The sequence below is a fragment of the Myotis nattereri genome, assembly GCF_964212035.1.
Source record: "Myotis nattereri genome assembly, chromosome: 1".
In the NCBI taxonomy this organism is placed as follows: Eukaryota; Metazoa; Chordata; class Mammalia; order Chiroptera; family Vespertilionidae; genus Myotis; species Myotis nattereri.
The window spans coordinates 215,991,212-216,016,042 of record NC_138075.1 but is presented as its reverse complement, the minus strand read 5'-3'; the positions used below and the strand labels follow the sequence as shown (position 1 = coordinate 216,016,042).

Here is a 24,831-nt window from a genome sequence, read left to right as displayed (position 1 = left end):
AAAAAGACCGTACCCTTTTATGTAATGATGTTTACTTTGAATTTATATTAGTTCCCACAAACACTCCATCCATGCTTTTGTTCCAGCCCTCCGGTCCAGTTTAAGAACCCACTGTGGCCCTCGAGTCAAAAAGTTTGCCCACCCCTGGATTAGAGTGAGGGACAATGAGTAACATGTGAACAGGTGGGTTGAGGGTGCTATAGGAGAGAAAGCCAGGGGATGGATGGAGAGTGGAGGGGGCGAGGACTACCTTAGACTGTGTGGTCAGGGGCAGCACTCTGAGGCCATGCCACTTGAACAGATACTTAAAATAACAAAGCCAGGCCAAGAGCTGGGACCAGGGCATTTCCGACAGAGGGCACTGCAGGTGCAAAGGCCCAGAGGCCGGGTCAGACTTGATGTGTTCTAGAACAGACAGGAAACTTGTGCAATAATGGGACCCATTACTGTGAGAGGAAGGAGGGAGATGAGGTGAAGGAGATAGAAAGGGACAAATGCTCTAGAACCTTCTCAGGACATGGGAAGATGTTTGGATCTTGTTTGAAATGATTGGGAAGACTTTGGGATACTTAGGCAAGGTGTCATACAATCCGATTTCAGTTTCTGAAAGTTAGCCCTGGCTGCTATGTGTAGAATGGTTATGGGGGTGGGTGGCAGGGAGTAGAAGGGACACATATATTCAGCAGGACTAACAGTCCACATTAGATACTACTTCTCTGATGCAGCCCAATGACATTTTTTACTGACTTTACTACACTAGTAATTAGTATTTTCAAAATAGATTTCTCCATTGTTTGCAGAGTTCTGTCATTTCAGACTTTCTGGGGTCTTAAGGCAGTATTTTTTATTTTATTATTTTATTTTATTTTTAGTTGTGGGCATGAAGTTTAATGAAGAAATAACCTAATCGTGTGGACTTTATAAACTTAAAAAAATATTCCGTAAAAGAACTCGTTCAAAGAATAATAAGACAAGTCACACCCTGGGAGAAGATCTTTGCAAAATATATCTCTGAAACAAGATTTCTGCTCAAAATACACCAAGGACTATAAAACAAACAACCCCAATAAAAACCGGATAAAATCTCAACAGACACCTAGCCAAGGAAGACATATGGTGTGCTTAAGGCAGTATTTTTATAGGCTTATCTACCTTTTATCTTTCTAGGAACTCAGGAGTGGACCAGGAACAAGGAGAGTTGACTATAAAGCGTTAAGAACATACGTTGACCAGGATGACCAGTTGGATAGTTTTGTCATTCTCAAAGTGCATAGAGGCGGTGTAATTGTGTCTTTGAAGTACTGAAGACACCCCTGCTCTGTAACGTCCAAGAATGTAGCCACCATTCATTCCAAGGTGATGTCCTTCAGGGAATGGTGAGCATGTAGGCCATGGACCGTCGGCCCTAGGAATGTAGGTGCTACAGGGGAGAAAGGCTAAAAAAAATCTGGCTCCATTTCTTGCATCAACTCTTCACATTCTCATTGAGGAACTGCCATGGTCTGAATGTGTGTCCCCCTGAAATTCATATGTTGAAATCCTAACCCTCAAAGTGAGGGTATAAAGAGTTTGGATCTTTGGGAGGTGCTTACATCATGCGGGTGGGGCCTTCAGGAATGTAATTAGTGCCTTAAAAGGGGGTTCTAGAGAGATCCCTCACCCCTTCCACCTTGGGAGGACACAGTGAGAAGGCACTGGCTGTGAGCCAGCAAGAGGGCCCCTACCCAGCTCTGCCGGCACCCTGATCTTATTTCCAGCCTCCAGAACTGTGAGAAAGAAATGTGTGTTGTTTATAAATTATTCAGTCTGTGGTGTTTTGTTGGAACACCCTGAATGGACCAAGACAGGAGCTGAGGCTGTTTTTCAGACTTTTGACCCATTGATGCCTTTATCTTCATGAAAAAAAAAAAAAAAAAACAACAGAGGTATAAGAGGTTGTTTAATGTAAAAAAATATTGAAATCTGGATATGAAGTTTCCACTTATTTTAGATTTGTGTCTCCTCCTCCACAGAGTGGGACCTTGTGCACATAAATTGATATTTCCAGGATAAAAGCAGAGTCTTCTAAAACTAGGATCTCTCTGATCAGGGAGATGGCGCTCGTTACTGATGAGAAGTAAATCTGGATTCATTTCTAGCTGGGAGGAAGCAGACCAGAAAGTCAGTGTTGTAGGTCTCCGGCCCGGGCAGATGGGCTAGAACGTGAACCATAAAGTTCTATCACTTATCTTGGCAGAGAGAAAATTGGAATTTTGGAGGAAACTTTCCCATCAGGCACTCAGTCCCAATAAAGACTCCGACTCCTTGTGGAGATCCCGGACGCTGCACTCCGTCTAGCAGGCTGTAAAGGATGCTCAGCACTGAACCTCCGGCCCATGGCCCACTGGAGCCACATGGAGCTCTGAGGTGACCCCATGCCAGCACTCACTCTCTGTACTACATTCTTTCTTCTTTCCCTTATGTTCATCTGCCCAGAGACTCTTCAGCGACACCAATACAGACTAACTTGAATGCATTTTCTTGGTGCCAAGATTGTGAGATGCAATAGAAGAGAGAATGAGAACACAGGCTCTTTAATGGGTTACAATCCCGGCCCTCCCATTTGCCAGTTATGTGGCTTGGGGCAAGGCTGAATCTCCATCGGCCTCCGTTTCACAATCTGTAAAATGGGGATAATGTCTATCTTGTCGGGATAGAGACTAGATGAGATCATGTGTTTCATTAGATGAGGTCAGGCACAGATCAGGCATTTAGTGCATGTGTTTTGGTGTTATTGTGGTTATTACATTGAAAGAATTGGGTTACATAAGAGGTATTGCCTCATCAGGGCTTGAAATCTAGTATGTGAGGTAAAATACACTGAAATAATTGTAGTATAGGCAAAAGATGACAAACACTCTAATCGATATGTGGAAAAAGCTGTGGAGGATTAAAGATAACGGCAAATGCCTCCACACTGCCTCCACTGAGAGCCAGGGTCTAGTTCCACTCCCACCCCTGCCCTGGAAGCTGGTCTGGCCCGTGACCTGGTCTTTGACCAACAGAGTAGCTGAAGTGACTCAGGGTGCCTACCAAGGCTAAACCATCAGAAGCCTGTGGCTTCCTCCTGACTTTCCTGGGATGTCCTCTCTTGGAACTGAGCCACCATGCTGGGAGGTGTCACCTCTGGGTGTACCTACCAATAGCCCCAGATGAGCATCACCTGTCAGTCATGGGAGTGAGCTGTCCCACCTGGTCAGGTCCAGCGAGGCCCCCCCAGGTGACTTCAGCTGTACCAGTGCCCAGCACACCTGTGGTGCAGAAGAACACCTAGTGAACTCATAGTGTTTCAAGGGATAGGAAATTGTTGTTTTAAGTTTTATAAGCACTAAGTTTTGGGTAGTTAGTTATGCAGCTGCAAATAATCCAAACAGGACTTTAGAAGAGTCCAATTCAAGTCACCAGGGAAGGTTCTGTAGAAGACGTAGCATTTGAGAATGCCCTTGGAGGGAAGGATGGTGACAGGAGGCTCTTGGGAAAAAGCCATTCTGGAGAGAGGGACACGTTAGAACAAAGACCCAGGGGCAGGCTGCATTTAGCACCTGGCAAATGGATCAGGGCTGCTGGGAGAAGAGGAGTGAGAGGAAGAGAGCAACGCTGAGAGGGATGTTCAGGGTCAAATCATGGTGGCTTGGAGGACAAGCTTACTTTGTTGCTAGGCAGGAAACTCATGTCTGCTCTTCCGAGTGAATGGCTTTATGAGAAACAATGGGGCTCTATGCGTAAGAAAGACAGGAATCTGTAGGAAGAATGAAAACCATAGAGTAGCTGGACTTCCCAGAAGAAATTAGAATTAGAAGGTTGCTTGGGATCCCCCACTGTCTCTCCATCACAAACACAGTAACATCCTAAGTCCTTCATGGCTTATGAGGTGCTCTTGCCCCGGCGACCTCGCTCATCTTGTTTCCACTCACTGTCTTCTTCACTCACTCCTCTCAGGCAACACTGGCCTCCTTGCTGTTTTTTGAAGAGCAAGCACATTGTGGGCTTAGCACTTTTGCACTGTCTCTGTGAGCTTGGTTTATTTTTGAAATCTATTTATTCTCTCCCTCCCCAACTAGAATGTAAGCTCCATGTGGGTGAGGACTTTGGCCAATGTTTACAATAGTTTCTGGCATGTAGTGGCTGCTCAATAAAAATGGTAGAAAACAAATGAATGAATAAATAAATCCCTGACAGTCCTAGGGCTTAAGGTATCTTATTACATCTCAGCAGCAGGGCTTTCTGGATCTTCATTTTAATTCTCCTCCATCCTTCTCTCTTCCTGCTATTCCCAGGCAATCCTCTCCCCATCTACTCGCCCGAGTTTTTCTCTCACAGCTTCACTGACTCATCACCGTGGCTTACTCACAGCTCCCTGCTTACTCACTGCCTCTCCCTGTGCGTCTGCCCAACTTGTGCTTTCTCTGCTAACCTCCCAATGCTCCCTGGCTTTACAGCTAGAATTCCAGAGGCAGAGAATCTCACTGGGTCAACCCATCCCCCATTAGGCAGAGATTTTGGACCTTTGACTTTGTTCGGGATCATATGTCCATGCTGATGCAGTCAGCTATGGCATAGGCACAGAGCATGACAACCTATTACTTCACTTGGCAGAGGCACCTAGATGGCAGCAGTGGCCTTTAATGATCTGTTGGCCAAAGCCTGAGTAAATAAGGCTGAGTAATTCATAATTTAGGGAGATACTGCAGCTTTTATGAAGGGCAGTGATTGACCAGATCTATGTTTTCAGAAGACAGCTTTGGTTACCCCATGAATGAGACAGTGTATGACGAAGAAGATGGCATATGTAAGATGAGTTAGGAAGCCATGACCAGGGAGAGTTGATGTAGCCTCAAACCAAGCCAGTGCCAAGGAGAGTGAAGAGGAGGGTGCTGGAAGCCAATTCCAGCATGTCATAATTGCAAGAGTTTCATCAAAAGGTTGATGGAACTTGGGGACTCAATAAGGGCTGAGTCACATATGTTGTCACCTGTTGGGAATGGCTGAAGGCATTTCCCCAAACTTGAAAAGGGATGACTGCTTGGTTGCCAGACAGCTCAGGGCATCTTAATCTACATATTATTGCCTCCTACTGGCCAAACACCTAAACAGCCATAGGCTAATTCTTCCAATCTGACAATGGACTCTGTATAGGAAACCTGACCCTTTGAAGTGTATATCTCTGCCTCACCTCAGGACAATTTGTGTTAATAAAAAGCATGGGGTCCTGAGATGAGGAGATCTTAGTTTCTTAAGCTAGGCTCCTCTGACACCCAAATGTCTTTCAAAATTATGCTTCATCTCTGGACTCTTACTTAAGTTACACCAGCCCCTTTTCCAGATTGCTAAACCCTTCTTAATGCTGGAACAAGAACCCCAGCAGAGGGAGTAGGAGCAAGTGCATCTCGAACCCAAAGATGTCCACCAGGTACATGAGGCTAGAGTTCAGCAGGAAGGCTGGTTCTGGACACCTCGCTCTGGAAGTCATAAAGATACTAGTTATAACTGTGGGTGCACATAGTATGGCAAGAGATATGGGGAACTCTCAGGTGTAAAGAGCAGACCAAAGAAGAAAATGTTGACAAACGATCGAAATTGGAAATATTTATTCAGCTGAGTAGGCACTCAGAAAACCAGAGTGCTCGCTGAACACAGGGAGGATTTCCCCTGCATTGTCTCAAAAGCACAGGTCCAGAGGGCCCTGCATTAGATCCTGCTCTGTTCCAAACCCCAACCTTCCAGCCTGACTGTTTTCCTACAGAAAGTACTGATACTTCTTGGGAACCCACAACATTCTAAAAATACATCAGCTGCGCTGCAGTGCCACAATTAGTGTAGCTGCTGTCCCATGAAACCCTCATCACCATTTTGCTTAGATCAGAGAGTGGATTAACTTTGATGTCTGTCTGAAACCCGTGCAAGACACCACTGGTGGTCTGCTCCCTGCAAGCATTCAATCTTCACATCCAAGGAAAGAAGCAGAAAGCGCTTGGTAGCAGCCCAAACCAATTTTTTTTCTCACTGATTGAGATGAAAATACGCACCCTAGGACTCCTGACATATTTGACTTGCATCATCCTGTCTCCCTACATCCCTGAGCTCTCTCTCTCTCTTTGCACAAACACCTTCCTCCAGGCCCACACTCCCTCTGGCTTTCACAGACATTTATGAAGTCTATGGAGTCCTGAGATGAGAAGATCTTAGCTTCTTAAGCTAGGCTCCTCAGACCCTCAAATGCTGGTTCTGGACACCTCGCTCTGGAAGTCATAAAGATAATAGTTATAACTGTGGGCGCACATAGTATGGCAAGAGATATGGGGAACTCTCAGGTGTAAAGAGCAGATCAAAGAAGAAAAAGTTGACAAACGATCGAAATCGGAAATATTTATTCAGCTGAGTAGGCACTCAGAAAACCAGAGTGCTCGCTGAACACAGGGAGGATTTCCCCTGCATTGTCTCAGAAGCACGGGTCCAGAGGAAGCCCAAGCCCTCTGTCCATGCCATGCGGAAATGTCTGTTTCTGTAAGGGCTCTTGGTGCCATGCAACCAAAACTGACTCTAACTAACGTCCAAAAGGAGCTACTGGCCCTAGTCAGTTTGGCTCAGTGGATAGAGTGTTGGCCTTTGGACTGAAAGGTCCCAGATTTGATTCTGGTCAAGGGCATGTACCTCAGTTGCAGGCTCAGTTCCAGGCCCAGGTCTGGATGCCCTAGGCCATGTATCGGAGGCAACCAATCCATATGTCTCTTTCACATCGATGTTTCTCTCTCTGTCTCTCCCCCTCCCTTGCACTCTCTCTAAAAATCAATGGAAAAATATCTTCAGGTGAAGATTAACATTAAAACAACAACAACAACATTGAAAGAGGGCCTAAGTAAGTTGTTGGTCAGGGGGAGTTACTAGAAGCACATTGAGCAACCCGCAAAATACAATGAACAGTAGAGCATCAGACTGCAAGGACGGACGACAGAAGCTCCAGGGTTTCGGGCAAGTGGAAGATATGCAAAAAGCTCATAATAATGTTACCAAAGGAAAAAAATCCACTGCATCTGTGCCATCTGTCTTTGTGTTCCCATCCCTACAAATCTGATTTCTCTGAGAAAGGACAATGGGACCAGGTTAGCATTGAACCCACACTCGGACATGAGCTCACTGACAGAGCAGAGCAGTGTAATGGCAAGAGCAGGTCTCTGGAGACAAACAGCCTGAACTTGAATCCCAGATCTGCCTCTTACTAGCTGCGTTACCTTGAGCTAGCCATTCTTGCTATGCCCCAGCTCCCCGGTCTGCCAATGGAGACACCTAGTCACGGGGGTTGGGGAGTACCGCATGGATAAACCTGTGGTCGTGACTGGTGCAGGGGAAGTGTTCTACACCTTGATATTGGAATTGATAGGGATGTACAGGGCGCCTAGATTCACAGTCCAACCAAGAATGCCAAGATGAGAGGCATCAGGAGCTATTACTAGGGAAGGCTCGGAGGCCAAGCAGCAATTACTATGTGTTGCCACATCTCATTCCTCCACCAGACTGTGGACACCATGAGGACAGCGGACTCTCCTGTTAAATCACTACTGCCTCCACCAGCACCTGCAAAGTGCCCGGCACAGTGCTCCTGGCTCAGTGAACTTTGTTGAATACACAAATGCTGTCTGCTTCCTTTCTGTGTTCCCTGCCAACTAGTTCAGTGCTTGGCCCTGAGTAGGCACACTGTAAGACTTTGCTGATTTAATTTATAGGTCAGTGGGATTCTCAGAAACAGGGAGAACACTGGGATCCAAGAGATGGGCTTATATTTGGTAGGACTCAGTGGCAAGCAAGTGCTGTTTTTGGTGTGATGATGCTAATAAGCTTATACAAATGGCATGGATGGTCTATAAAACAGGGCAATTCTTGCCTCCCCGCTCAGGGAGATGTTAAGCAAATGAAATCACACCCATGGTGATTTCATCTGGGGCTCCTTCTGTTTTCAAAGACAGAAATTCAAACTGGCTCCAGTGAAGGAGGGACTTTGTGTTACTGAGAAGGTCAGGGACAGATCCCACTTTAGGCACAGCTGGCTTCAGGCGTTCAAATGTAACGTCGGCATCTGATTTCCTTCTATCTCTCAGGCCTCCCTCTGCTGTATTGTCCTCATTCTCAGTCGCTAAATGGTGGTCCCCAGCAGCTCCGATCTCATCCTCTCAAGTTCAAAGTCAGCTTTCCAGCAGCTGGGACAGGCTATGGTTGGCTCAACATGGGTCATGCAGTACTATTAGAGGATCAACCGCTCTGGTGAGGGAGCTTGGTCAGGCTTGGTTATATGCTTAACTCTTGGAGCTGGGTTTGAGTGGGGGCAAGAAGCCCCAGCTTGCTTCATGGACTGAGAATGGGAGAGGAGTGATTTGCCAAAAGATATTCAAGGTACTATTAACTGGGAGCGAAGTGGATGCTGCTAAAATGACAAATATGCACTATACCTGGGGATTTTCATATCACGTGATGTGAAGCATGCATCACTTCATTCCCTCTTTGCTCTGAAGTCTTCTGTCCTCACCCTAACAAGCTCCTGCAAGGGCCTGAGGAGCGACTGCCTGACCGCACAGTCATCCATCTTCCTCCTCTGAACCTCTGTAGCCCGCAGGACCATATCACTCACCAGCAACATCGGGCCATTTGTTTTCTTTTTATGTATATGTCCTGTCTCTCCATGCACATGGCGAGATCCTGGAGAGCAAGGGTCACCTCTTACTCATCTTCGTGTCTCCTGTAGCACTTTGCCTGGTGTTTGGGGCATGGCTGATAGTTCATAAATCTGCTGACAGATCAAACATCTGATTTATATTCTTCTGGAACCACAGAGGTAGACAGTAGCTTGATTCAATGACAAAACTACAAAGAAAGAGGAACCTGTGCTCTGACAGCACACCATTTTTGAAAGATCATAGATCTTCTCTGGACTAAATAATGCTGCTGGGGTCAAGATAAATATCCTCTTTGCTCCCCAGCTCCCAGCTGCAGGTATCATTCTTAGTTGTAAAAGACTGAGTGACGGTCCGGTCCGAGGAATCTTAGTCTCATCCGCCCAGTGTACTCCTGGGCAGGTCACATGCAGGCATAGCCCACCCAGAAGGATAGAGGGTGGCCATCACAGAAAGAGAAAGCAGATGTCTGTCCTCAGTCGCCTCCCACCCCAGCAATAAGTCAGAGTCCCAAGGTCCCATCTGTGGGGCTGGCTGCTGGCTCACTGCCCTGTGCTGAGTCCCATTTACTTCCCATCCTCACTGGTAAGGGAACAGAGAGACGGGAGGGATGGAAAACAGAATCATTAAAAGTCTTCTTGCCGAAACCGGTTTGGCTCAGTGGATAGAGCGTCAGCCTGCGGACTGAAGTGTCCCGGGTTCGATTCCGGTCAAGGGCATGTACCTGGGTTGCGGGCATATCCCCAGCGGGGAATGTGCAAGAGGCGGCTGATCGATGTTTCTCTCTCATCGATGTTTCTGACTTTCTATCTCTCTCCCTTCCTCTCTGTAAAAAATCAATAAAATATATTTAAAAAAAAAAAAGTCTTCTTGGGGCATGGATGTTAGAAAAAACATTCCTCCCAGGATGGTCTTGGTCCAGAAGGTCCTATGGCTCGGGTTTCAGAATCCACCTGCAGGTCATGCTGGGGCAGGCGATTTTCCCCTTTGTCTCTAATCTCCTCAAATCACCCTCAGGGAGGCCAAGGGACTTGTCCAACGCCAGGCAGGCAAACCGTGGTTCCCTCACCGGTAAAATGAGGACTGAGCCAGCGAGCCACAGAGAGCACACGGCTCACGGTAGATAGTTGCTAAAATCGAATCAACAAGGGAAGGACAGGAGAGGTGCTTGGTGAAGGAGGGTGGGGCAAAAGAGGTCAGAAGAGTGGTGGGTGGGGCGGCTGAGTGGGAGCCAGGCTGGGGGAGGGGCAAGGCAGGGAGCAGAACAGGGTCCGCGTCTTGGAGAGCAATGAGCCTCCACTCCCAAACCTCCTCTAGTGACCACAGGTGCCTTACACCGCCAGGGAGCGCAGGAGGCGGAGCGCTGGTCCGAGGCCCCGCCCAATCAAGCCCCGCCCCCAGAGCCCGCCTCTGGCCCCACCCACCCGGGCCTCGCCCCGCCCCGCCCCGTCTCCTGGCCACGCCCCCAGGCCCGGAAGCGAAAGCGGCTCTGCCTCTTCCGAGCCGGGTCAGGACCCGGCAGCGCGAGCGGGATTCCGCGTTGCGGGGTTCAGAGCCGGCCGGGCCAGTTCCCGCGGGCGCCATGTCCCAGAACCTTCGGACCGCGCTCATTTTCGGCGGCTTCATCTCCTTGATCGGCGCCGCCTTCTACCCCATCTACTTCCGGCCCCTAATGCGGCCGGAGGAATACAGTGAGTGACCTCTGACCGCGTGTGGTGACCTAGTAACTCCCAGTAACTCCCTGTCCCGTCTTCTCCACGTGGCGCCGCGGGCGGATCTCGGCTCCCGAGTCAGGCTGACCTGGGTCTGAATTCTGCTGTGTGCAGCTTTGTGACCGTAGATGCATGACTCAGTCTTTCGGATCCTGAGCAAATAACTATTTCTATGATACCTAAAATCAAACCCTCACCTCCCCTGAGACTCAGAGGTGGTCATGAAAGCAGCCTGCACCTAGTAGGTCGATACTAAATACTAGTTCATACTGACAGTTAACATTAACTGAATGCTTATCATGTGTCCGGTTAGGCATACGCTGGATCATTAAATTGTAACCTCATTTTAAGGTAGGTATTGTTACCCGTCATACAGGTGGGGAAACTGAGGCTCAGAGAGGTTGTCTAACATGCCCAAGGTCACACAGCTCCTAAGTGGCAAGGCAGATATTCAGACCCAGGCCTCTGTCTCCAGAGCTTGCACACACTGCAGCTGAAATGATGATTTTGGGGGGTGACAGATTGAACCCTAATCTTCCTGAGCTTGAAGATGATTTTATTGGCAACTTCATTTCCACTCCCAGAGATGTCTTTGGGCGGAAATGTTCCAGACCTAAACTGCTAACCTGGGTTTTTTAGTTTTTCCTCTCTTTCCTCAGATCTTTTCTCAGATTCTGCTGTCTTCATTTTAAGCTGGTTGCTCACATGACAATGGTGAATATATCCTGGGAGTAATTTTCCTCCTTAATCATTCAAGTCCTATCATACTAAAAGCCAAACTCTCCTTCCTTGAGACCTATACCTCAGCAAGGATTAGCACTTTGATACATCTGAAACCATCTGTCAGAGAAAAAATATTAGGCATTAGAGGCTCATTTTGTTCTCCAGGAAACCTGAATCATCTTGAAGATGGAAGAGGGCCAACCGTGCCCCTGGAGAATATTAGCAGAAGCTGATAGCTTGGCGATTTGAAGGCAAAAGCTCCGTATAAATGCTCTGCCCATTACAAATGCTACAACCTTTGGTTTATGGAGGCAGAGCATTTTAAATACACATTTAAATTCCCTTGTAGCTTCTATTCATCAGCCAAGATTAAAATGGCCTCTGCTTTCTGCCTTCCAGCTAGGTACCGTGCCTGGAGGGGTGGGGGTGGGGGAATGTAGGACTGTGTGAAGCCCAGCATAGTCTATTTCCATCATCCTTCCTTATTGGATTCGAGTCACTGGCTGCTCGATGCAGCCTCTAGAATTGAACATGGGACAAGGGTGTCTGCTTTGGGTCCCACTAGAAAAGTTTCAGTTTTGAAGACTAGAGCATTGCACTTGAACTGGGGATGACATTGTCCCCCAGGGGACGTTTGGTTTTATCTAGAGACATTTTGCTTGTCAGAACTGGGGTGGGGGGTGGGGTGGGGTGAGTGTGCTACTGGCTCTAGTGCAGTGGTTCTCAACCTTCCTAATGCCGTGACCCTTTAATACAGTTCCTCATGTTGTGGTGACCCCCAACCATAAAATTATTTTTGTTGCTACTTCATAACTGTAATTTTGCTACTGTTATGAATCGTAATGTAATTATCTGATATGCAGGATGTATTTTCATTGTTACAAATTGAACATAATTAAAGCATAGTGATTAATCACAAAAACAATATGTAATTATATATGTGTTTTCCGATGGTCTTAGGCGACCCCTGTGAAAGGGTTGTTCGACCCCCAAAGGGGTCACATGCCACAGGTTGAGAACCGCTGCTCTAGTGGATAGAGGCCAGGGATGCTGCTGATCTTTCTGCAGTCCCTGGGACAGATGCTCACGATCACCCAGCCTCAAATGTGAGTGGTGGCAAGGCTGAGAAATCCTGTCCAGATCTGATGATCAGGGTGTGGGTTTGTGCCCTGTGTCCCAACAGCAGTCTTAAAGGGATACTCTAGAATCCGTGGCTGTCTGAGTCACTTGAAACAGGCAAATCAGGCCTTTTAGGTGCCCATTTTGTGAGTGGCCCCAGTATCTGCATTTTAATTGGAAGGCAGTCTACGCCTGCCCACTTTTATGGCTCAGTTTTAATTCATTCGCCCAACTCTTGAGAGTCACAACTGATTTTTTTTAAAACAGGTAAATAATACTAAACAACTAGTATTTACTGAAAGTTCCTTTTACATACTATGTGTGGCAACCTTCCACGCCCTTCCTGTATAGTAACTCAATTAGATCTCATAGCAGCCCTTTGGGTAGCTGCTATGGGAGCATCATCCCCATTTTATATGTGGGCAAACTGAGGTCTGGGAACAGTTAAGTATTTGTACAAGGACCCACAGTTGATGAGTCATAGATCGGTGCACCAGGGCACAATACTGCCTCTAAGGGAGTGAGGAAAGGGTGTAAGGCAGATGAGCGTCTATAGGATGAGGGCCCTTAAGGTAAGTCCTTAACCTCTCTGAGCTCAGCCTGTTTCCTCATCTGTAGCAGTGGAGCTTCCAGACTGACTTTACAGGTTTTGGGGTGTTTTTAATGAGATAACAGGTGTGGAAACACTTAGTACAGTCTTATATTACCCACCCCATACAAATGTTTGAAAAATAAGGGATGACAGAGGGCAGAGATGTGAGACAAGGAGATTTCGGCAGGTCGACACACCCAGCGCTGGCTGGACTGGCAGGAAACTAGGATCCAGGCAGGTGAGGCATTGGTGATGGTTGGGAAACCATCGGGAGGACAGAGTTTATGTTAATTTCAGCACATTCAACTAGCATTTATTTAGCTTTTAAAAATAGCTTTTTTTAAACCTGGATTTTAGCTCTGGCTGGGAGGCTCAATTGGTTGGAGCATCATTCCGTACACCAAAAGGTTTGGGATTCCATTCCTAGTCAGGGCACATACACTAGGTTTCGGGTTCCATCCCTGGTGGGGGGGCCCACAGGAAGCAACTGATCAATGTTTTTATCTCTTATATCGATATCTCTCTCTCCCTTCCTCTCTAAAATCAATAAAATAAAATGAAATGAAATAAAAACATACGCTTAGGTGAGGATGAAAAAAACCCAAACCCCAAACCCTGGATTTTCATATTTCCTGTGCACCTGTCACTGATAGGTGCTGGGTGTACCTGATGGAACAAGACAGCCAGAGCACTTCTCTGTCTCACTTCACCTTCGTCCCATCCACCTCCTCTACCCACTGCTTGGGCTCTGAGCTGGTCTCCCTGCTTCCACCAGGCCCCAACTACCCATTCTCTACCAGTAGCCACGTGGTCTGTCTGCTTACTTTTTATTGCTGATTTCTGCCTTATTTTCACCTGTAGTCAAGAAATGTGGACTGTGACTTTGATTCTTTGATATTGGTGAAGATTTGCCTTGTGGCTTAGCACAGATCAATTTTTACTGATGTTCTCTGTGTGCTTGGAATGCTGTCTAGTCTCTGATTGTCGGATACAGGTTCTACATATGTTGGTTACAGATCAAGCTTCTTAACTCTTAGATATCTTGAGGCCATGTTATTGGGTGCACATAATCTAGAATATTCTGGAGAATTGTTTTCAGTTGTCATTATATAAGGGTCTTCTTTATCCCAAGATATTCCTCCCCCACTCTAGTTTATCTGATATTATAATCAACTTTCTTTAGGTTAATATTTTCATGGTATATCTATCTTCTTATAGTCAGCCTTTATTTTTTTGTTGTTGTTAATACTCATCCGAGGATATTTTTTCCATTGATTTTTAGAGACAGTGGAAGGGAGATAGGGAGGGAGAGAGAAAGGGAGAGACAGAGACAGAGAGAGAGAAACGTCAGTGTGAGAGAGATACATCGAAAAGTTGTTTCCCGCATGTGCCTTGACCTGGGCCAGGGATCCAACCTGTAACCCAGGTGCCCTTGTCCCAGAAATTGAACCTGAGACCCTTTGGTGTGTGGACTGAAGCTCAACCACTGAGCCACACTGGCCAGGGCTAAACTGGATTTGTAATCCAATCTGATTATATCTTTAACTGTTGCATTAAATTCATTTTCGCTATGTTTACTTTTATTTTCTCCATCTTATTTTGTGTTTTCTATTCTATCTCTATACTTCCTTTTTTCTCCTTTTCTGCCTTTTAAGGCTTTATTTTTTCTCTCCTGTACTATGTAGTTTGAAAGTTTTACATTTTATTTCTATTATTTTATGATTATTGTTTAACTAGAGGCCTGATGCACGAAATTCATATAAGTGGCTCGGCCCTCGCAGACCCAGCTTCATCCGGAAGGTCGTTAAGCTGTCCGGCCTAATTAGCATAATATGCTTTTATTATTATAGAAGTCAGTATCTTTACCAGCCTGTGAAATATACAAAGACCTTAGCACGCCTGAGCCCCATCCTAGTCTTATGTATAGCCTCAGTCCTACCATGTGCTTGATGCTCCCTAAATCATGGTGTGTCTACAGTCGCTGATCGTTTCTCTTCACCCACATTCTTTAGGCATCAGTCCTTCATGCATCTCACTCCTTTTGAGTTTCAGCTTTCTTCATTCTGAAATACATCTTAATATTCCTTCGGTGAGACTTTGTACCTGGAAAAATTCGTTCCTGTTTGTCAGAGAGTATAGAGAACCAGGTCTTCTGCTGTGGTTGTTGTCATGCCATTTGTTCTTTGAATTTGATCTTCTCGCTTGATTCCAATACTTCAGTAACCCTCTGCCGTCTTCAGGGTCCAGCCAGGGGAGGATCACTGAAGCATTTGAATCCTCAGAACGAGGTGATGAGATTCACTCTTTACAGGTGTTGCTCTGTAATGGGAAGGAGGGCTGGAAGGGTCAGGGCTGGAGGTAGGAAGGCCAGGCATAGGAAGGCTGTACATCCTGTGGGCACAGGAGAGCAGGGAGAGGTGACTGGAGCCTGAACCAGGGTGGTGGCTCTGGGACTGGGAGGAAGTATTGATTTTAGGAACTGTAGTTAAGAAGTACACGCTACATGGATTTGTGACTGAGTAGCCACAGGGAAAGGGAGGGAGAGGAAGGAGAATGGCACCCAGCTTTCTGGCTCCAGCCTCTGAGAAGATGGTGGTGCAGGTCATTTAGTCAGAAACCCAAGAAGGAATCAGTTTTGGGGGTGAGGACGAGCCAGTTGCATTTGGGGTGTGTTGAGATTTAGGTGCCAGGATGTGCTCTTGGAGATTTCCCAGAGGAAGCGGGAAGTGCCAGTCTGGAGCTGAGGTCCTGGGTCCCAGCAAGAGCTAGACATGCAGTGTCGGCAGCAGCGGATGGGGTCAGAGTCACTGAGGTAAGAGCTCCCAGGCAGCATCCAGAGATTGAGAGGGACAAGCTGGCGAGGACCAGAGTGCTGGTGGACACTGAAGAGCAAGCTGTCAGGAGAAGGGGGCCCTCAGAGGGCACCAAAAAGGGGTGCCCCAGAACGAGAGCATTTAAACCAGGAGAGGCTGTAGTCACAAGCCCCATGAAGACAGCTCCTCATGAAAAGGGGTGTGGTCAGCAGGGTCAGGCTTTTTGGAGACAGGAAGATAAGTGAAAATAGCCATTATTTTTATTTATTTATTTATTTAATTTTTTATTTTTTTATTTTTTTTAAATATATTTTATTGATTTTTTACAGAGAGGAAGGGAGAGAGATAGAGAGTTAGAAACATCGATGAGAGAGAAACATCGATCAGCTGCCTCCTGCACATCTCCCACTGGGGATGTGCCCGCAACCCAGGTACATGCCCTTGACCGGAATCGAACCTGGGACCTTTCAGTCCGCAGGCCGACGCTCTATCCACTGAGCCAAACCGGTTTTGGCTATTTTTATTTTTTAAAAAAGGTAAAGGTCATGGATCATTTTGTTGAGAATGCTTTAGCGGTTCGGTGGTGGGCAGAAAGCAGAGTGCAGTGGATTGAAGAGTAAATAGTGTATTGAGTTGACTAAAGGTGTTTGGCTGCACGGGGAAGAGCATGACAAAGTGTATCTGCAGCAGGTCCAGGGGTCTGGGAGGGAAGGGAGAGCCAAAAGAATCTCTGGACAAAGAAAGGTGCTGGAGAGAGAAGACAAGCCATAGCGTGGGAGGGGGCACGGGGTCGTGAGACCAGATGGAGGAGAGAGCCTTGGACAGGAGGCAGGACCCTTCTGTGAGCTCAAGAGGAGGGGCAGGTGTGGACGCAGCTATATTAGGTTTGGTGTTGGGAAGCCGCGGGCACTTCAGGTGATGACTTCTGTCCGCTTTGTAATACAGGAGGTCGGGTCGTCTGTCCGTGGGAGGCACAGACACCAGCCATTCACTCCTTCCTTGGAACCCTCCTGTCTCGGGGCTTCTGTGCCTGCCCGCCCCGCCAGTCCTCTTGGTTTTGCTCTTTTGCTCCTGCCTTTCAGCCACTCCTCTTAGCCTCTCCTCTTAGGTCTTCCTCTCTGACTGCCCCTCAGACGTTTACATTCCTCGCGATTCCGGGCAGACCTAGGAGAAACCCACAGTTCTTGGAAGGGCAGGGCAGACATCCAGTCCTTGAGAATTGCCAACGGTGGAAAGGGAGGGGCCGAGGCCATGTAGGGCTCAGGTGTGAAGTCGGCGTGGGCCATTCAGCTGGGCTAGCCTGACTGATGCTGGCCAGCTCGGGTCCGGGGAGTGCGGGGTCAGGGAGGTTCCAGGGCCTCTGCTGCAATAAGACACAGCGTAGCAGAAAAGAGGAGAAGGCTGCTGAGGTAAAGTCAAGCCCAGGAGATCTTCCATACAATCAGGCAAGTCTGTCACAAGACTGCCTCATGGGATTTCACGTCCACATTCACTGTGATCTTCAGCTCTTTCACTGACTCGGCCAGACTTGACTCAGCGTGATGTGAAGGGCAGGTCAGTTCTGCACGTGCTACATCGGTTCGGAAGTGAGCACTGGGACGATGCAGTTGGCCTTCATGGTCAGTGATCCCAGACAAGAAGTATGGAGACCATTGTGCTTCTGAGGGAATCCCAGACGTGCCTTTAGCTTTCGTCCTGTTGGCAAAGCGTGGCTTGTCTGAATTGCCCATGTTCAGGGCCGAGAACAGATGCTGCAGCTTGAAGCCTAATCTGTCTTCATATAGCAGAACTAGACAGTGATTCTGAATAAGGCCTTTCAAGCAACCTGTCTGTGGCATTTTAGGCCAGCCTGTGAAATGAGACAGAGTCAGATCCTTTTCTGCGGTCCTGCTCATTTTGAAATTTATTAGATCTGCAGAAGCATAAAATCATAGTTTTGCAGAGACCCTGTGCTCCTTGTCCTCTCATTTACGTAGGGGACTTGTCCAAGGTCACGTGGCATATTGCTGGGTGGACACGCCCCTAACTCCCCAACCTTGTCTGCTGCTTACTGCTGCGCTTCTCACCTGACAGTGAGGAGTGTTTAACAGCAGAGCGCGGATTACATGTAAGAGCCACGGTTCTCAGTTCTCCTACCTCTCGGTTGTGTTTGCTGCACCTCGCTGCTCCCAACCAGCAGTATATTGTACAGAGTCCGGATACGGTTACACGAAATCACATGGTGCGCAAATCATACCGGAAGGGCTTTTTCCCTGTCACATGCGAGATGCTTAGAATATGCTTTTTATTCCTTCCACCGTGGAGTCCAGTGAGATGCACAGACAGACAAGTCTCACTTTCTAACCAGCATTACAGAGCTCTCTGGATTCGCTAGACTCTGGTGAGGACACAAAAGTGTTTACGGGGTTGGGAGGAGCCAGTGCCTCCAGTGGCCATTTGGTCCCGTTGGCTGCTGGCTCACACTCACACTCGCCGCCAGAGCCCGTCTAGTTCTGGATCACCCCGTGTACATCTGGATGATGAGCGTGTCCAGGCAACAGCAGCAGATGGGAGCCTGGGAAAGTAGTTTTTAAAATTTATATTTGCTATTTGAAAAAAGCTACTTTGAAGTAATCATCATGGAACAGTCACAGTGTTGTTGACTTCCTTACACTTGTTTTGCAGTTGTGTATTTTTGTTATTAAAAAAAGAAGAGAAAAAAAACAACAGAAAAGACCCAGGAATTGTGCAATAAATTCCTGTCTGTCTTTCACCTAGATTTACCAGTTACCTTTTTTTTAAAAAATCCTCACTCATGGATTTTTTTAAAATTGATTTTTAAAGGGAAAGGAAGGGAGAGTGTGTGAGAGAAACATCGATGTGAGAGAGAACATCCCTGACCAGGGATTAAACCCACAACCTAGGTATGTGACCTGACTGGGAATCAAACACGCAGCCTTTTGGTATACAGGTCGACACTTCTAACCGACCTAGCCCCCTGGCCAGGGCATCAGTTAACATTTAGCTACATTTGCTTTCTCCCCCATATGTAAAATATAACAAATCTATACCTACATATACATAGAGACACATATACATATATAATTATATCTATGATTAGTAGAATTATTACTGTTGTTTTGCTGAACCATTTGAGAATAAGTTAAGTACACGAGTTCTCATTCCTAAACACCAGCATGTATTTCCTACGAACAAGGACGTTCTCTTACATAATCACAGTACAGTTACCCAATCCAGGTAATTTAATATCAATACAATGCTATTATCTAATATTTAGCCGACAACCAAATGTTGCCATTTGTCCCATTACTTAGGTTGTGCGTTGCTTTTATTTTAGCTGCTTATTGGCAGGAGGAGATGGGGTTGGAAGGTCCTGAGGTCATAGTCTACACCTGGACAATATGGCCATTAAATATAAGGATATGTTTTCATTTTCAAAGACTTAAAAATTATTAGGTGATATCTTTTACTACCATACAAAAACCTCCTGGTCTGCATGCATTACCAGCTTAATAATGCACCTTGGCCCTGCGACTACGAGGTAAGGATCCTCAATTAAAACTACAAATCAAACCACTGCCTTAACACCAGGGGGCAGAGTCGGGCTTGCTGAGACTCTGAACGGGGCCTTTTCCAACTGGCATTGCAGAGCCCCAGGCCCAGGATCACATATTTGCGTTTTAATCATTTCACTCAAGGTAGAAGCACACACTCATTGCTGAAAAGTCAGTCATTAGCTTATCCTGATCTGTTCCCACAGTTAAACCCCCTGACTTCTGCGTTGCCCTTTTCCTGCGGTTTATAGACATCTGCTATTTCTCTAATGATAACACAATAGAAACCTAACTGTCAGCCTCATCAAGAGGTACTTGCTAAATCCTGAGGGACCAGTTTGTTTTCCTTTAGCGCATTCTGCATTCACAAACAGTGTCTTTGTGTCCTATCATGAATTTATATAAGACTGCTCTGGCCTTAAGAGTATTTATAAAACATTAATGGATTGAAGAACCAAGCATGTAGATGGGTTGCTAATTCCGGTTATCAGTTGTTAGGAACTGGTTCAGCAAATCGGTTTAAATTGCCTGTCCAAGCCATTAAAAAAAAAAAAAGAAGAAGAAGAAGAAGTGGTTGCATAAGGACAAGGATTATAAAGTGATTATGGTCTATTTAAATTAAATCCTCAGCCTCTCCAACCTCATTAGCAATTAGCAAGAATGTATGAGGACAGGGATTCCTTTCTCTTTACTCGGTTCTCCATCGCATTATAAGAGCTTAGACACAGTTAGGCATTCTGTCCTTGCCTCAAAAGTCAACTTCCTGTGATGCTTGGCAGTCCGGCCGCTGCTTTGGCTTTGCAGTACCTCTCTCTCAGAGAATGTGTTCGGTACACCAGGATGTCTGATATCCTTACAGCCGTAGGTCTAGCAATCAATTGATCTGGCAATCAGTTTTTTAAAAAACTCACTTCCCTCTTCCCTAATACTAGAGAATAGACCTTTTAGGTGTGGAAAAATGTATCTTTTTTGTTTGTTTGTTTTCATTAATCCTCACCCAAAGATATTTTCCATTGATTTTAGGGAGAGTGGAATAGAGAGGGAAAGACAGAGAGAAACATTGATGTGAGAGAAACACATCAATTGGCTGCCTCCTGCAAGAGCCCCAACCAGGGCCCAGGCTGGGGAGGAGCCTGCAACCAAGGTATGTGCCCTTGACCGGAATCAAACCCAGGACCCTTTGGTCCCCAGGCCACTGAGCCAAGCTGGCTAGGGTGAAAATTACATATTTTAGTTTCTGGCACAATCAAGGACAGTATAGTCTTTAACTCACTAGCATTTCCTAAGAGCATGTTTGAGACACATCCATACTTCGAGACTTCTATGTTGACACTAGGGTAGGGCCCAGTCTTTTAGGACTTTAACCTCCTAGGAAATGAGATCACCTGTTGAGTTATATTAGAAAGACTTATGCCTTAGAGCAGGGGTGGGGAACCTTTTTTCTGTCAAGGGCCATTTGGGTATTTATAACATCATTCTCGGGCCATACAAAATTATCAGCTTAAAAATTATCCTGCTATATTTGGTCAAACGTCTAACTCACCCTTAATGCCTTGGCAGGGCCAGACCCAATGATTTCGGAGGCCTTATAGGGCCCTCAGGCCAGACATTCCCCACCCCTGCCTTAGAGGCCCCATCGTCATCCCCTCCCGGTAGAAGAAGTCTTTGGCACATCTTGGTGCAGAGGGTCTTGGTTGCCGTTCTTTTCACGGAGGCCCAGTGAGACCACGGCCGGCCATTGTCTGTAATGGGCCTCATTATGCTCTGTCTTCTCTGTGTCCCTCTTAGAATCGGATATCAAGATTCACGTCATCCCTAGCTCCCAGTTGTATATTGGCCAAAGCAAAACTTAGCATTGATAAAACTATCAGGCAGGTCACTTAGGATTGACTTTCTGCCACATCGCCGGAGAAGCAAATTCAATGACTATTGGCTTGGGCAAAACCCTGTTTCCTATACCTTTATGCTTGTGTAACTTCAGGAGAATTCAGAGGCCAGAATAAAGAAAATGCCTAATATTAAATAAGAGCTAAATGTGGATTTAAAGAAACACTGTCAGCCTGATTACAGCGAAGGTCTGATTACAGCACTTAATTACTGTAATTTAGTAGTAAACATCCTTTGGCTCCAAGCCTTTCCCCTGAAAAGCCACCATTTGTTTTTCACGATACTTAGAATAATAAGTCTTTGTCTTCACAGGCCTTGGGTTTATTCTAAACCACTCAGAAAGACGTGTCGGGGTGCTTGAAGCCCACAGTTATAAAACGCCCAATTTCTCATGGCCCTTGCCTGTCGGACATCGCCAAAGAGATCCGCCAAGCCGCTGTAGCTAACACGCACTGTCTAATTGGCACAGCACCTGCAATCAATTAGGGAAGCTTCAATTACCCAAACCAAAGCCACCCACCCAAAGATTAATTTTCTGCTCTATTTCCTATCAAAAACATAGCATATTTAGCGCTGGGCCTACTCCTTCAGTGGAGTACATTTTAGACATATAAACTACATCGTTTTCTGTTAATTGTACTTGTTCCTTCAATTCAGCAGCCTTCCCCTCATAATATCACGCCCACCAGTTCTTTCAAAATTGTTTTTTCGGTTGTTTTGTTGCCTTTCCAAAAATGCTGAGCACACAGAGAAGAGATGTTAGTTGGGAGCTTTTCTCTTGAAATATGGCTTGCTTGCTTTTCCTGAAAAAAAAAACAAAAAAAAACAAAAAAAAAACAGGCTTTTTGCTATAGGATCTGTCTGCCATAACATGAAAACTTTTAGTAATGGCATCTCTGAATTAAAAGCACTCATATAAAGTGGTTTCTAGTTGTCCTGTCGTCCCATGGAAATACAAGTCTTTCCACCACCACGGTCTCCCCTTCTTGCTAAAAAGTAATTTTTCTGTTGTGTTTCTCAGAGAAGGAACAAGCTATAAACCGGGCTGGCATTGTTCAAGAAGACGTGCAGCCACCAGGTAAACTTAAAAATCAAAACAAAGTCTTAGTTGTACTGTTGTGTTGTGTGTGTGTGTGTGTGTGTGTGTGTGTGTGTGTGTTTGCTTTGCAGCGGGAGAAATTCCAGTTAGAGGCTGGATTGTGATTTGCTGCATATTTCACAACAGTTGCCACCTCATAGGTGCCTCTTTGAGATTTCATTTTAATATTTCCCTCCAGAATATTCTTTGCAAGTTTGCACTCTCCTCTTTAGCCTTTGATAAGTAGGCGTAAAAGTGTAACATGTACAATTAAATACGGAGGGAGAATAGCTGTTTCGCAGACTTATTTACCAAGCACCTATTTAAACACTACCCTCACTGTTTACTCGTGAGCTGTTTTAATTGAGGCGGGATTCTGCTTTGTACAAAAGCTCAAAAGTTCCCTTTATGGCTGGATGGTTAGTTACTTTAAGATGATCCAAGTTGGCTGAGAATGAGAGGTTTCCAGCCTATTAACCCAAACTCTTATAATCTGCGGCAACATTCTTTTTTATTTCGTTTTTAAGTAGGCCAGAGGCATACCTTCCTGTTTGGGGCCTTTTCTGAGCCATTTAAAAGGCTCTCGCGGCTGCCATGGCTTCCCAGCCGTTCATTCCAGGGCTCCGGCAGCTTGCCGCCTTCTCAGACTGCATGTCAATTGCACAACCCAATTCTGATGTCATTTTGTTTGTTGGGGGTTGAGGGAAGTGATAGGAAGTTTAAAAACGAACCCTCTTTTTATTCACGTTTCCTCCTATAGGGTTAAAAGTGTGGTCTGATCCATTTGGCAGGAAATGAGAAGGCTGTCACCAGCTCTGATTATGAAATTAGACATCTTCATGCTCTCCATTCTGCAGCAAGTGCGATAAATCACTTCATATAGGACGACGGCTGGAGAAGAAAACTGTAATGCCGTAAACATTACCGTGCACAAGGACTAATACTTCCCTTCTTAATACCCAGAGAACCCTGGAACAAATCACACCATTAGGAAGGTTTTCGTGATTCGCTTTACTTTCTACAAATGAAGCTGCCTCGCCCAGCTGTGTTTGGAGAGCTACTTATTATTCAGTCTCTACTTCTTACCCAACCGTGGGCTGTGATATGAATACAAGCAACCAGGAGACGGGGAGGATCCGAGTCTGTTTTGCCATCTTCCACGTAGAAGATTTCAGTGAAAACCCACCATGCCGAGGAGCCTCAGAGGTCTCGCTGAGAGCGTTAAAGTTGATAAAACTCTTTAAGGACAACCTTCATTGTCCTCTTTAAGAACAAACAGTTCAGATGAACTAACTCGCCAAAGGTGGCTGCGTGTTGGGAAATAAATGCATAGGAATCAAGTCAGACTCAATGGGAATGCATGCATAGTCGGCATCAGTGTTGAATTAATAGAAGTGAAACTGGGCATATTAAAATAATTTCTTTTTACTTGACAACGGTCTAGGTTCCTTTGTAAATCCTTTCTTATAAATGCACTAAATTACAACAGTGAAGTGCTATTTGACAAAATTATATTTGACTAGATATTTGAGTGGGTGGTGTTTGTCAGTTTGTATACAAGTAAACATTTTAAAGGCAAATAGCAAATTTGTTGAGACAAATACTCACTGAATGCGATTCTCTGACAGGTGTCTCACCAGGTGCTGCTAAAGGAGCGTGAGAATACTCACTTCTCTCTCTGGTGCTCATTCTGGCCCCTACTAGATTATATGTGCTTTTGAAAAGACACATCTTTTCCAGCTGTAGATTTCCCAGAGTGCCTTGCATATTACTGTAGTCTCTCTTTTATATTTTTTAAAAATTTTATTGATTTTTTACAGAGAGGAAGGGAGAGGGATAGAGAGTTAGAAACATTGCTGAGAGAGAAACATCGATCAGCTGCCTCCTGCACAACGCCCACTGGGATGTGCCCGCAACCAAGGTACATGCCCTTGACTGGAATTGAACCTGGGACCTTTCAGTCCGCAGGCCGATGCTCTATCCACTGAGCCAAACCTGTCAGGGCTCTGTAGTCTCTCTTTAAATGAGCTGCCTGATGACATAATTTTATTATTGTGAACTGGGAGTTTGCTTAACAGACAACTGGCTGGATTCTGTAATTACTGTCAAAAAGAAATAGGATTGCATGGATGGACCTGGAGAGAATTATGCTAAGCGAAATAAGACAATCAGAGAAAGTATCCCATGATCTCACTCATGTGGAATCTGATGAACAAAATAAACTGATGAACAAAATAGATCCAGAGACATGGAAGCATGGAACAGACTGTTGAGCCTCAGAGGGAAGGTGGGAGGAGATCAACCAAAGGACTTGCATACATAACCCATGGACACAGACAGGGTGGTGAAGGCCTGGGGTGGGGGTGGGGATTGGGCTAGAAGAGGTCAAAGGGGGACATATGTAACACTTTAAACAATAAAGATTAGGGGGGGAAAAAGAAATAGGATTATTCCAAAACCAGTCATCATTTTTGATAGGATTCTCCTAACATTTAATTGACTTATCGTTAACAACACAATAAAAGAAGTTGGCTCATTCCGGGTACAATTTGACCACTCTTCCTTGGAGGGGCCACCAGGAAGTTGTGTAACTTAAAGTCCCATGTTCTGTGGGTGCTTAATTGACATTTCTTCATGACCGAGGCAAGCGC

The 24,831-nt window shown here is 45.8% G+C and overlaps 1 protein-coding gene across 3 annotated transcripts; it reads left to right on the top strand.

Moving 5' to 3' along the window:
- Positions 1-10,171: 10,171 nt before the first annotated feature.
- SMIM20 (small integral membrane protein 20) lies at positions 10,172-23,616 on the top strand (the record flags this gene model as incomplete). 3 transcript variants are annotated; one of them, XM_081100002.1, is made up of 3 exons in its annotated part: positions 10,172-10,393; positions 22,124-22,180; positions 22,941-23,616. In XM_081100002.1, the coding sequence occupies 3 exons, from the start codon at positions 10,285-10,287 to the stop codon at positions 22,976-22,978; spliced, it is 204 nt and encodes a 67-aa protein (XP_080956128.1). In that variant the 3' UTR covers positions 22,979-23,616. The 3 variants fall into 3 exon arrangements, with proteins under 3 accessions (XP_080956128.1, XP_080956127.1, XP_080956129.1); XM_081100001.1 differs by having other exon boundaries at positions 10,176-10,393; positions 22,972-23,616; XM_081100003.1 differs by lacking the exon at positions 22,124-22,180 and having other exon boundaries at positions 10,285-10,393; positions 22,972-23,616.
- Between the last annotated feature and the right edge of the window lie 1,215 nt (positions 23,617-24,831).